Genomic DNA, 13,444 nt, shown 5'->3' on the forward strand with positions numbered 1-13,444 from the left:
ATCTCTGAAGAAGGCCAAGAGGTCCCCACTTACCATGGATCTTGAAGAACTTTGTGTCAACGATGGCTATCATCGAGTGCAGCTTTTGCTTCAGAAGACGCCGCGGTGGTAGGTTGCCAATGAAATCTCTCAGCAGCTTACTAGAAGAGGAACGAGGAGAGAATTATGGGTAGACAAATCGAGGAACATCAATCACAGCGTTTCAAAGAAACTGATGGTGGAAGATCCTCCAGCTGGCCAGCATCCCCAACTCTCAATGACATTCAGCTATGTCTGGAGTGCAGGATAGACCTGGTAACTTCTTGAGTCAGTTTCACAGCAGATCAGGGGACCGATTCAGATCTTGGCAGAGGGGAATACTCAATCACAAACGTGACGCATATCCCATCCGCCCAGTACAGCCTATGGAGATTGGAATACGGCAGACGGGATATCCGTCATGTTTCTGACAGCTTATTCTATCCGTCTAGTTATAAATCAGACCCTTAGTTTCAAGTTTGTTATCTGTGCCTATCCACACACGTGTCAAAGAGTAGTAAGCATGTAAATCTAGTCTACATAGATTTACATGTTTGTAACTCCAATATCTGTGCAAATCTTAGCTTATTCATTCACAACCACCACAGGATTGGCTATGAGCTGGGTCAATATCTTATGAGTAATCAATAGGTCGCTCACTCACCAGCATAGGAGTGATCGCTGAAGAAAGCAATAATGGCTTGAAACGGTTTGGATATTGCTTTATGGAAGGTCTATTCCATTGTTTGCTTCATTTTAAAGCAACATACTGATAAAATCTTCTATGTGTTTTGAGATCATTGTGAAGATTTTAATTACTCATACAATAAATTATTTTACTTAATGGTTTGGTATGCATTGTGGTAAAAATGAAGTAATCAGTAATCTGTAATCTGGTGAAATATATGGGTTACCCAATACCATATAGACAATATTATTAAGTTTAATACATGAAAATATGAGTTATGAAATTCGAAAATAAAGGAATATTTTTTTAAATCATTGATGGATGTAAACTATAATTGTTAAGGAACTGAAAAGGTATCTATGCTGTGCCCTGTAAGTCGATTTTTACAGAATAACTCACTTTTCATTCTTCACTGGGTGTCTATGACCAGATTTACCATACCGGAGCCCCACACCAAAAGTTTGCCACCAAATATTTCCAGCAAGTTCAATGCGGCAGAAAGGAGACTTTTTATGACAATCAGGGCCTCATTTACAAGCCCCTTGCGCCACCATAGCGCCCTTTTTCAGTTACGATACGGCGGCACAAACAGTCCCTCACACAGTGACGCATTTACTAACTGGCGCAATGTAGCAGTGGGCCAGTTTGTAAAGCCTTGTGTTACATTATACCTGCACCAGGTATAACATATGCACAGGAGGCATTCCCCCGCTTAACGCCCTGCAGAGATGACGCAATCCAAGAGATTTCACTGCGTCATTCTGTGCTGTCAGAGCAGTTTTTTTAACGCCTGCTCAGGGAAGGCGTTAAAGTGTCGCTGGGCTGTTCTCAATAGGGCCCCCTTAGCATTGCTGGACTAGTGTCAAACCTTTTGCCAAGGTTCACCGCCGCAACTGCGTCAGAATTTCTGACGCAGTTGTGGACACTGCGCGCCATGGAGCACTGTATTGTAACTACAGCGCTCCCATGGCGTCGTAAAGGGGGGCACTGGGCGGCGCAAGAAAACTGGCGCATCGATCACGATGCAGCAGTTTTTGTAAATGAGGCCTTTAATTATCTGCCAACACACAATCAGGCTTGCTCACACAGAACCATTTGAATAATCGCTGAATTACTCATACAACAGCACATTATTTCTATATAGCTGAGTCAGTCAACATTATATAAGTCATTCCTAGCTCAATTACTCATCTTCATGGGGTAATAGATAGATCACTATGATATGAGTATTTACCAGCATGTTTTCTCATCGTATGAGTAACGTGTATCTCGCCCAATCACCACCGTATGGGTGAGGCTCCCAGTTTTATGGTATTTATGATTTTTAACATTTCCGTCTATATTTATTCATATTTATTTTTTGGCCATCTTACTGCCATTTATCTATATTTATTTTGTGTTTTGAGAATAAATGGAGTCGTAAAATGGCGCATTTCCAAATTCATTTAACTGGTGAGTTACACTCCTACTTTGATGCCTGTTGCATTTTAGCAACTTAAGCAACCAAATATAACAAAACAGTATACCCACGGGTACAGATTATTATTCAAATTGATATATACTTTAACATATGATTGTAGTTAAGGAATTCTCATCCTGTTTTTAACTCCCTTGCTCTCTATATGCTCAGCTGTTGGCCTGGAATTCACCAAAGACAGCATGGCGAGTCACTCACAAGAATCACAATTTTCTGTATTTTCCACTTTTAAAAATAAATACAGACAGGGAACACATAGTTTTCTGTCTGTATTTATCTGAAAAAATCAGTAAAAACTGAAAAATGGGAGCCTTTCAGATGGGTAATCACTGGTTCATTCATTATCATAGAAGTCACTGCTAGCTCCCTCATTCACTATCATCTGAGTAGGCGCTAGCTGTATCACGCCTGTGAATAACTCCGTGCTTGTTCGTTCATCTTCACAATGAGTTACCGGTAGCTCACTCACTCATTATCATAGAATTAATCAGTAGCTCACTCGTTCACTATAAAATGAGTAAATCATGCCTTCACCTGAGCAGGACATGGTCAAAGAGCTCGGACATGTCTTCCAACACCGAAGGGATGTATTTCAAAGCAGCGCCCTGCAAAGAAGAGAAAACACTGAGTAATATATTACTCCAGAGAGAAGCAGCCCAGATTCTACTAGTGTGTGCTAGCCATCTAAGAAATCTGCAGGAAGAACCAGGTCTAAGCCATCACCATGAGGGATGAAGTTGGGACTATTCGGAATCCTAGGTCTTTGTATTTATGTGTGTAGGCGGCATCTGTCTGGCGCTCGTCTAGCTAAAGGCAGTAGAAGACAGGGAAAAGTTTGAAGATTTCTTACTCAAAGATGGCAACAGTAGCAGAGGTCAGTGTAGGAACACTCCTTACACAAAGGCGGGAGCAATGGCAGAGGTGGGAGTAGGTAAGATTCCTTGCTGAAACTTGGGAGGAATGGATGAGGTGAGAGTAGGAAGATTCCTTACTCAAACGTGGGAGCAATGGCAGTGGTGAGAGTAGGAAGATTCCTTACTCAAACTTGGGAGCAATGGCAGTGGTGGGAGTAAGAAATTCCTTACCTAAACCTGGGAGCAATGGCAGTGGTGAGAGTAGGAAGATTCCTTACCCAAACGTGGGTGCAGTGGCTGAGGTAAGAGTAGGAATATTCTTTACTCAAACTTGGGAGCAATGGCAAAGGTGAGAGTAGGAAGATTCCTTACTCAACGGCAGAAGCAATGGCAGTGGTGAGAGTAGGAAGATTCCTTACTCAATCTTGGAAGCAGCGGCAGAAGTGAGAGTAGGAAGATTCTTTATTCAAACTTGGGAGCAGTGGAAGAGGTGAGAGTAGGAAGATTCCTTACTCCAACATGGAGCAATGGCTGAGGTGAGAGTATGAAGATTAATTACCTAAACTTGGGAGCAATGGATGAGGTGAGAGTAGGAAGATTCCTTACTCAAACTTGGGAGCAATGGCAGTGGTGGGAGTAAGAAATTCCTTACCTAAACCTGGGAGCAATGGCAGTGGCGAGAGTAGGAAGATTCCTTACCCAAACGTGGGCGCAGTGGCTGAGGTAAGAGTAGGAATATTCTTTACTCAAACTTGGGAGCAATGGCAAAGGTGAGAGTAGGAAGATTCCTTACTCAACGGCGGAAGCAATGGCAGTGGTGAGAGTAGGAAGATTCCTTACTCAATCTTGGAAGCAGCGGCAGAAGTGAGAGTAGGAAGATTCTTTATTCAAACTTGGGAGCAGTGGAAGAGGTGAGAGTAGGAAGATTCCTTACTCCAACATGGAGCAATGGCTGAGGTGAGAGTATGAAGATTAATTACCTAAACTTGGGAGCAATGGATGAGGTGAGAGTAGGAAGATTAATTACCTAAACTTGGGAGCAGTGGATGAGGTGAGAGTAGGAAGATCCCTTACCTAAACTTGGGAGCAATGGATGAGGTGAGAGTAGGAAGATTCCTTACTCAAACTTGGGAGCAATGGCAGTGGTGGGAGTAAGAAATTCCTTACCTAAACCTGGGAGCAATGGCAGTGGCGAGAGTAGGAAGATTCCTTACCCAAACGTGGGCGCAGTGGCTGAGGTAAGAGTAGGAATATTCTTTACTCAAACTTGGGAGCAATGGCAAAGGTGAGAGTAGGAAGATTCATTATTCAAACATGGGAGCAGCGTCAGAAGTGAGAGTAGGGAGATGCCTTTTATAAAGTTTTGAGTAGGGAAGGTTTGTACAGATCTATGGAGGTCATTAGATCACTGATAAGTCTGATGTCCAGAGTATAGCATTTTCTCTTGGCCATGTATACAAAAATTACAAAACAGTGTTTCCTGAAGGCAGCACAATGCATGGTAAAACGTACGACTTCCTATCCAGGGCTTAGTTTGTGAAACAAAATGCACAGGGGCCTCAAGGTTTTCTCAGGAGCCGATATTTGGCGCTGCCGAATTCGACGGTTGCCTAGTGCTAAGACTGTGTAGTCTTGATTGCACCTCATGCCTCTTTATTCCACCGCTCTACACTTCCAGTCTCTTCATTTCACTCTTACAAGTTATTTTCCATCCCTGTTTTCGCTCTTTGTTAGTGTTTTCCTGTCTTTCTCTTCATCTTCTTTCTGCACTTAATTACTTTCTCTCTCTTGTTCTGCACCAAAGTCTGGAGATGAAAAGTTAGTCTTGGTCCCCACAAACTAGTGCTGGCCCCAATCACAGGAATCTAGCATTGATCCCCTGAAATTTCACAACATTGTTCTCTGTCCAACACCCACAAGAATGACACATTTGGAGTAGATTATAATGTGGTTCTGAGGCTCCAGGAGTGGGTCTAGGGCACGAAAATCAAGATAGAAAGGGTGTGTTACACACTTGGGCAGAATGCATCAGGAGTACGTTATTCATCAGTCTATCTCCAGTAAAAGTATACTGAGTCCGGCTGAATCTGCCTGTTTGCTGGTTTTGTTGATATCTGGGAGGTGTTCGGCCACTTCCACATCTGTATAGGGCAGATTTACAAGAAACTGTTGCATCAGTCCCAATGCACCAGTTTTCTTGCATCACCTCTGCCCCACTTAACGACACCATAGGTGCGACGTATTTACAGTTCGGCGTACCATGGCGGTTGTTAGGACAATAACCTCAACATTTTTGATGTATTGTGGTGCTTTGCTGCACGAGCGTCCAAAATTTGGACGCTCGTGCAGCAAAGTGCAAGGAGGACCATTGGTTACTATGGGAGCGTCATTTTAACAATGCATGCATTGTGCCACTTTGTATATCTGGCGCAGCAAAAATGGCTTCCTAACGCCACATTAGTATAAAAAAAACAAAAGACGCTAATGTGGGACAAGCAGGCGCTGGGGGCTTGTAAATATGCCCCTAACATGTCAGACTTTAAGTGTGGCTCAACAGCATTAGGATTGGTGCATGGTGGACCTTGGTAGCATATGGCAAAACAGAAAGACATATTTAAAAGCCCTTAGCGCCACTGGAGAGTCACTTCCTGTGACGCTCCGGTGGAGCTGTGCCCTGTGCTGTATTTACACGGTGGCGTTAAGCCACTTTATGTGGCTTAACGCCACCTTGTAACTATTGCTCCTTCACACACAACAGTTTGCGTGGAAGGGGCGTGCAGTGGGTGTTGCTGTGGCATTTCACAGATACACCCATTGCTTTTGACGCTGCCCCGGATTTACAAGAAATTGTAAATCTGTGACAGTGCCAAAATCTAACGCCACCCCAGGGGTGGCGTTAGCATGGGCAACGAGGAAAAATGCTTTCATTTCTCCTCGTTTTTTGCTCTTTCTATGTGTGCTGCATTCTGCAGCATAAGGATTCCAGGCCTTAAAGAAAAATGTACGCAACTAATGGGGCATGAACTGAGGCTACCTGACACAAGATCATGCTGGTAAATATGAAACCGGCACCTTGGAAAGTCAGATGAGGAAATTTGTCCCAACAGAAGGTAGCATAGGAAAAAAAAGGGTGCAGTATGGTTTTGAACACCCCAATCAATTGTAAATTCGATTGATTATGAGATCTAATAAAAAATTAATATTCACATAGTATTACATTTTATTAAGTGATTTCCACTTTGTTGTATGACTTTAGTATCATTTCAGAACTATACATTGACGCAAATAGTATTTCAAAAATATTGTGATGTCAAGAATATTGTGGGACAGAATATGGCAGGTAACAATATTGGGTTTTTAAAGTTTTTTTTTTTTAATACTGTTGTACATTTTACCTTTTTTATTAATATATTGTGTTTTGTTAGTTTTTGTGTTATAAGTTATTATTTTAATGTTAAGTATGCATAATCATTGTTTGTACTTTTTTTGAATTGGTAAAATATATATATATATTTTTTTACTTCCTTTGAATGTATTTATTTATTGGTGAGTTGCTAGGATTGTAGGGGAATAGGGTAGGAGGTTTTTAATATTTACTTTGCAATTGTTCATAAATATGTATACCTTTTAATATGTTCATTTGAATATTAGTCATCTAAATTCTTTTATTTTTATTTCTTTTTAGATAATTTACAAAATGTTAATTAATTTTTAAATTGTTAATCATTACTTGTATTACTTGTTAATGTATTTTTTAAAGTTAATAAAACATTTAATATTTATAATTCAATATATGTACCTATTGTATGACAATATTGTGGTATTGTTTATTTTTGTAATCATTTTTTTTGTACTTTACGTAGAGAGAGTGTGTAAAGTCAATATTTGTGTCATCGATACTTTTATAACGAATACTCTGTCATACAGTCCCCAAAGACATATCTTACCAGTTACAGTATAAACATTTATGTACCGGAGTGTTTCTTTGACTTATTTCTCATTTACAGCTTTGCAAAGCTTGTATCTGTTCTGCAATTCACGAATGGACTTTCCTTGGCATATTCCATTATATAACTTTTGCAAAATGTAAAAAAAAATCAATGTGCACCAAGTGCAGCTGTTCTCACGCCTAACACCAGCTCAAGCTCATGCTTCTTGAGTTAAGTTTGTTTCAGAAGTGCATGGGGGCCAGGTGGACGGCAACGGGCCAGCTGACACAAGTTGCCTGTCGTGCCATCCAGCCAGCGCTTACATCATCATCCACACTCAACATTGGCGGGCTGGTATTTTTCACTGACTGTAGAGGTGCTGCTGCCACCTGGAAAAGACCTAACGCACTCGTGGTGGCCCTTTCGATGAGCCATCCCGCTGGTGTTCATCACTGACTGTGGAGCTGACGTTGCCATCAGGACAACCTCTTGGCAGCCCTTCCAATGACATGCCCCTGGTATTTTTGATAGGCCTGGGCGGAACTTGCAGAGTTACATAAAAAATCTGCGCGATTCCACGATGTTCCACGAGCAGGTGGAATTCGGCATGTTGCACTGCTCGCACTGATTTTTAGTGAAGGGAGCTTGTTCTGGGCTGTAACGGCACCAATCAGAGAACCAGAGGGGGTTGCATCCTTCTGCCGCTCAAGTAGATTTTCTAATTCAGCGACAGCTTTCTCAACTCAACCGGTCGTGACCTGCCTCTCCCGGAGGCATTCTAGTGCCCGAAAATCATGCTAGGGGATGCAGATTCTCGCTCGTGCTCAGCAACTTAACATTAGCGAGCCACACGTGAGACAAAACTCTGCCACAAAGCAGTTGACAGAGTTTGCTGGAACTCATCGCTCCATGCGGAACATGGAGTGGGCAAAACTCGTGAACTCTGCCAGCGGAGAGGAAATTTTCAGCGAACCCCTAGTTTTTGACTGATTGTGGAGCTGCCACTGGCTCCATTGCTGGAAATGTCCTCTTGGCGGAACGCATCACGACACATCTTCTGGTGTTTTTCACTGGCTGTGGAGCTCCACCTACCTCTGCCATCAGGAACACCCTCCGGCACGTCCTCTGGTGCTTCTCCTATCCAGCTCTTCCATTCAAATGTGGGTGCGCCAATCTGTTGAGAATTTTTCTGATGACTTTTGCAAATTCCTCAGAAAACCATGAAAAATACAAATTGGTCTCAAAGGTCAATGTGAGTTGGCTTTTCGCAAGAATATTGAGACTTTTGTACACAGTGACTTCATCCAGCTTTCCTTTGTGAGAGTTGATTTGTGCTGAAAAGTTTTGGAAGTTCTTCGCCCAGGTGAAATGAGCTTACACATGGCTGGTGTGAGAAGGTCTGACACACTTGCATATCCCTTCTAGCATCAGCTGACAGTGCAGAAGGAAACCTATGCCTGGCACAGGCCAAAGCAAAGCAGAAAACTCAGAAAAATATATGAAGGTTAATAATCAGGAACTAAGCAAACTTTTGTTCACATGAAAAAAACTTTGCTGACCTCTACATTTAAAGCGGGGGGGTGCTGACAGACAAAACCCACCAATGTTCCCCATACAGTGGGGAAAACCTTCCAGCACATGGCGGATGTTAGTTAAAAAAAATTCCGAAAACAGACTTCACTTTTGGAGTCTGTCTTTAGTAGAAACATAAGGGCCCAAATTTAAGAGGGCCAGCGCCTCCTTGCGCCACATTAGCGTAATTGTTTATGATGCTAATGTGGTTCAACAAGGCCAAGTTCGTTGCGCCACATTTACAAAGTGGTGCAATGCATTATGCGTCAGGCATAATGTATGCAAGGGAGGCATTGCCCCGTTACGGGGACCACAAAAAATGACAGAGTGGAATCTATGAGATTCCAGTGTGCCATTTTTTGTGGCATTTTTTAACCCCGGCACAGAGCAGACACTAAAAGGAGTCACACCAATATTTATAATAATGGGCCTCCATGTACTTTGCAGGATTAGAACAACATTTTTGGCGCGAATCCTGCTAAATACAACAATGACGCCACTTTTCTTAAATTTGGGGCAGGGTGTGCTAGATCGCTGGGAATACCATGTCAGACCGGCCATGAATATTTTTCCCCAAAGTAGATCCTGCCAAGAATGTGGAAGCGTTAAAGTGAATGTCTGCCCTATGTGCATACCTTTCAACATTAGTGGGGGGGGGGACACCACCCCAGCCATACTCCCCTCTCTGAATGATGGCCCACTGAATCTAGAGGGAAAAGTATATTTTGGAATGAAAGAAACCATGAGTCCCCCAATGTGGCTGGGCCAGGTGGGTGACAGTACCTGAAGGAACAGTGTTGTGTGAGAGTCTTTAAGGGATTGTCTGGAGGTAAGAAGACATAAGGGTCTGTTGGTGGTTGTAACTGAAAGCATAAAGACAAGTGCTGGACCCTGTCTTTTCTGCAGGATCACCCCAGATTTGTGCTCTGGGCAGAACTTTGATTATGCAGGAGTAATCAGAGTAATTTTGGCAACTCTGCATTACTCTTTCAACTGGATTTGCTGATAATTATTCAATTACTCCCCCTCACATGATTAAGAGTAATTTTGGGGAAAAAATAATTGAGCAAGAGCACAATTAGTAAGTGCGAGCAGCCGCTAAGGCTCGCTATTTGTGTTCTGCTTCTTAGTGCACAAAGCATCCTTAACACCATTTTGGACCCAAGGGTTATTTTTGTGCTCAGAAATAGCTCAAAATAAAGAATTACCCTTCTCGCATAATTCAAGCATATTCTTGCATAATTCTCAGGTAAGTTTGTGCAATTACACTAAACGGAATTACGTGACTAACGGCCACCCCTAATTTTTACCTTCATTCGCTAAACCCGTTTTGGTTGGCTTGTAGGGCTCTATACATTTTTCCCTGTAAATCAGTGGTAAAGTGCTTGTGCTTTCCCTTCTAGACATGGCAAAATATGCCTACACCTGATTGATACATTTAATTTACTTGCAAGTCCTAGTACATGGTGATACCTGTAAATTAAATACTTCTAGTGGCCAGCAGCATTTATTGTGCCACCCACTAAAGTAGTTTGTAAAACATGTATCTGCCACTGAAGCTGTAGGGCACCTTTAAGCTGTCACTTTAACCTGGCAAAATAAACCTTTTGGCAGATTTACCTGCCTGGGGCCTGTGAATTAAATCCTATTAGTGGGCCTGTGTCACCCACCTAAGTAGACCTATAAACATGTGTCAGGTCTGCCATTGCAGCCTGTGTGTGCAGTTTTAAATTGTCATTTCGAGAAACCTTTTGCCAGGCCCACACTTTCCTTTTTTTACTTTTAAGTAAACCCAAGTTAGTCCCTAAACAGTACATAAGGCAGGGTGTGTTGTATTTAAAAGGATGGGCTTGTTTTTTCAAAGTTTACATGTCCTGGTAGTGAAAACCTGTTACATTTGTTTTCACTACCGTAAAACCTACCTCTCCCTTAAGATAACATTGAGTTACCTTATTACACATAATAAGGGATCACTTTCAAATGGGAGCAGGTAGGAATGTCGACTTTGGTGTCTACCATTTTTTAGGGAGTTGTCAGTAGTGGTAAAGTGCAGAGAGTCCTAAGGCCAACAAAAACGATATCAGCAAAAATAAAGGAGTAAAATGTGGAGAATCCTAAAAAAACAACAAAAACAGGTCCAGAAAACATGTGGGTGAAGGCAAAAAGTTCAGGGGTAATCCAGCAGAGAGCTCCAAGTCCAACACTTGTTTATAAAGGAGGCATAGTAAAGTGAAAGCCAATGCAAAAAGTTGTATCCTCACTAGGTAACATGGTGAATATAGGTGTGGCCACAGCAGAACAAGCGTCTGTCACACACAACGCAGCACTACCTGAAGATGTGCACGCTCAACTCACCATGGCAGCTGGCTTTTATTTACAGTAGGCGGGGTTTAAATAGCATTTAAAAACATGGCATTTACCTTGCGGCATCCTCCTCTCCTCTCCTCGTGTCTCCTCGAAGCTCCACTGCGGGACCCAGGAAACTGCACCAACCAATCCTGGCGCTGCTCTGATGCTGTTAAACAGCATGAGAGAAGCACCAGGATTGGAGAGAGCAGCCTCTTTCAGTGCTCTCAAGAGCACTGGAGGCCTGGACTTTCTCTAAATCAGCTGTCTTAAAACAGCTGGGTTAGAGAAGTTTAAAGTGCGCATGTCAGGCTGGCCGTCTCAAGACGGCCGGCCAAAAGGACATGTACACTTTAAACTAAAGTGCAGAGCTCCCTGCTGCCACTCAAGAGCAGTGCCCCGCCCCGTCTAGACACTCGGTTCAGGATGGGTTGTTGAAAAATAAAATGGCAATAAATAAACTTTATTAGCATTTTATTTTTCAGCTCAGGGGACTTTTTTTAGCGGGCGATGCTCCTCCGCTCTTGTGGATGAAGCCGCCCCTGTCAACTCAGACACAGAAGAGGCACAGACAGCAACAGACATTGGGTCTTCCTAAACATGTGGCTACTGAAAGATGGGGGCGGGCAGGTGCCACATTGTTCATACGCAGGGCCATTGGAAATATGTGATTTTTTCCATACCGCATAGTTTTGCATTTGCCACATAACACATCATATGCAGCATAATATACTGATTTTAAACAATTTATTAGTCAGCTTTCTGTTGCTTATTTATGTATTTGCGTGACAAACAGGCAATAAAGTAGTAAGGAGGCAAAACCGTTGCCCAAATAGTGTTAACAGTCTAAAAATGACAAAATTATGAGGTAATACTACCATAAAATGGCTGCATTATGTTGCCTAATTTTCGATTTCTTGCCACGTAATTTAGCCAAACTGCACATATATTAAGCGCTATTTTCATTTTACTTTCTTGTACCCTTGCGATTCTCCTGCATCTGTGTAACTCCTGTCCCTCATTTTTCTAAGCTAAAAGAGACTCCTTCCCCAAATGTGTTTTTTCCATCTTTCCACACTCCCTTGACACCTGTTTCCCTGCCCACTCTTCCCTGCATCTCCTTGCATTCTTCCCTTTTTCTGGTGTTTGGTCTACGTGTTCCCTCTGTTATTATGTCTGTAGCACAAACCGGAAAAAGACAGCCTCAATTTCTTTATTATTTCATAGTTTTCTAAGTGTGCTGTCCTACAATTGCCTCTTTTTTCTAAATCATAGGCATATTTTATGTATATTTTTACAAAATGTCATAATTTTCCATACCTGAGATTTGATACAGAGTGTGATTTATTATTAACAGAGACAGCAAGGCAGTGCGACAGTATGGACGTCTTACATAGGTACAGGAGCACTGGAATAATGCAGCAGCAAAGGGCTACATTATGTGGCAGGGTAGGACTAAATTATGTGGCAGGGCTGGCTAGATTATGTGGCAGAGTATGACTAAATTATATGGCAGGGTTGGCTAGATTATGTGGCAGGGTAGGACTAAATTATGTAGCCGGGTTGGCTAAATTATGTGGCAGGGTAGTACTAAATTATGTGGCAGGGCTAATTTATGTGGCAGGGTAAATACATAAAGAAACAAAAAACAAATGTGGGAGGAGGAGGTTGGAGGAGAGAAGGGTGTAAGGAGAAAAAGGGGGAAAAACAAGGCACGGGCATTAGTAGGTTGTCTTTCCCTTAGAAGAAAATTCAAAACAATTGGTGTGAACACTGCAGAGGGTGTTCAGGCGCGCGGGGGTGAATTAGTGACCACAAAAAGGAAAATCAACACCTTTGTGATCCTTAAAGAGAACTTTGTGAAATGCAATTTCGAGATAAAGGGCCTTCGCTGAATTGAATTCTCACATTATTACTATAACGTGTCATAGTGGGTGGAGCCACGAGACCCATAATGGCTCCACTTCAGCGGTAGATATTTGTTCCATCCCTGTGTGGCGAGAGTATACGCCAATTCTCCAGAACTGGAGCGGAGAAACTTGAGGGGGCCCCCCTGCAAAGAACATGGAGCTACCCACTAACCCCCAGCACACCACCTGCAAGTTTTGCTGAGGGGTGCCCCTGGAGGTCACCCCCACCCCAGACCGCGAGGGCTGTGGGGGCTTGTGTTATGCCCCTGCCCATGCCCCACTGCAAGAACAGTGATTCCCTGGGCAGAGCGACATCCATGAACAACCCAACCAGTCCAGCATAGCGCCCATCTTGCTATTGTACTGACTTCTAAGCGCTACAGCATCTCTATCGTTGCTCCACTTGCGATTATATCGCTATTATTCCCTATGGCACTTGTAATACGGGGATGGGATATTCATCACGTTTGTGAAGGAGTAACTCGTCCGTCAAATGCTAAATCAGGCTCTTAATGGGGATATGCACATTATCCTGTTCCCATATAAGAATCACAATTGCCTGAACACCGGGCACGTTTCCCCACTTCACTGACATCTTTCGTGGGTATTGTTTAAGTTATGTTTAACTCAGTATTAAGCTTGTTTTTTTG

The 13,444-nt window shown here is 42.7% G+C and overlaps 1 protein-coding gene across 1 annotated transcript in view; it reads right to left on the reverse strand.

Annotated features, from left to right (window-relative positions):
• LOC138255404 (dedicator of cytokinesis protein 2-like) overlaps positions 1 to 13,444 on the reverse strand; it is a 1,984,107-nt gene that overhangs the window by 1,328,895 nt on the left and 641,768 nt on the right. Inside the window, exons 24-25 of the mRNA XM_069205837.1 lie at positions 2,718 to 2,788; positions 34 to 140 (exon numbers count right to left, since the gene is read on the reverse strand). Coding sequence (XP_069061938.1) covers positions 34 to 140; positions 2,718 to 2,788 — 178 coding nt within the window. The remainder of the gene's footprint in view (positions 1 to 33; positions 141 to 2,717; positions 2,789 to 13,444) is intronic.

Source organism: Pleurodeles waltl, chromosome 1_1 (assembly GCF_031143425.1).
Source record: "Pleurodeles waltl isolate 20211129_DDA chromosome 1_1, aPleWal1.hap1.20221129, whole genome shotgun sequence".
Lineage (NCBI taxonomy): Eukaryota > Metazoa > Chordata > Amphibia > Caudata > Salamandridae > Pleurodeles > Pleurodeles waltl.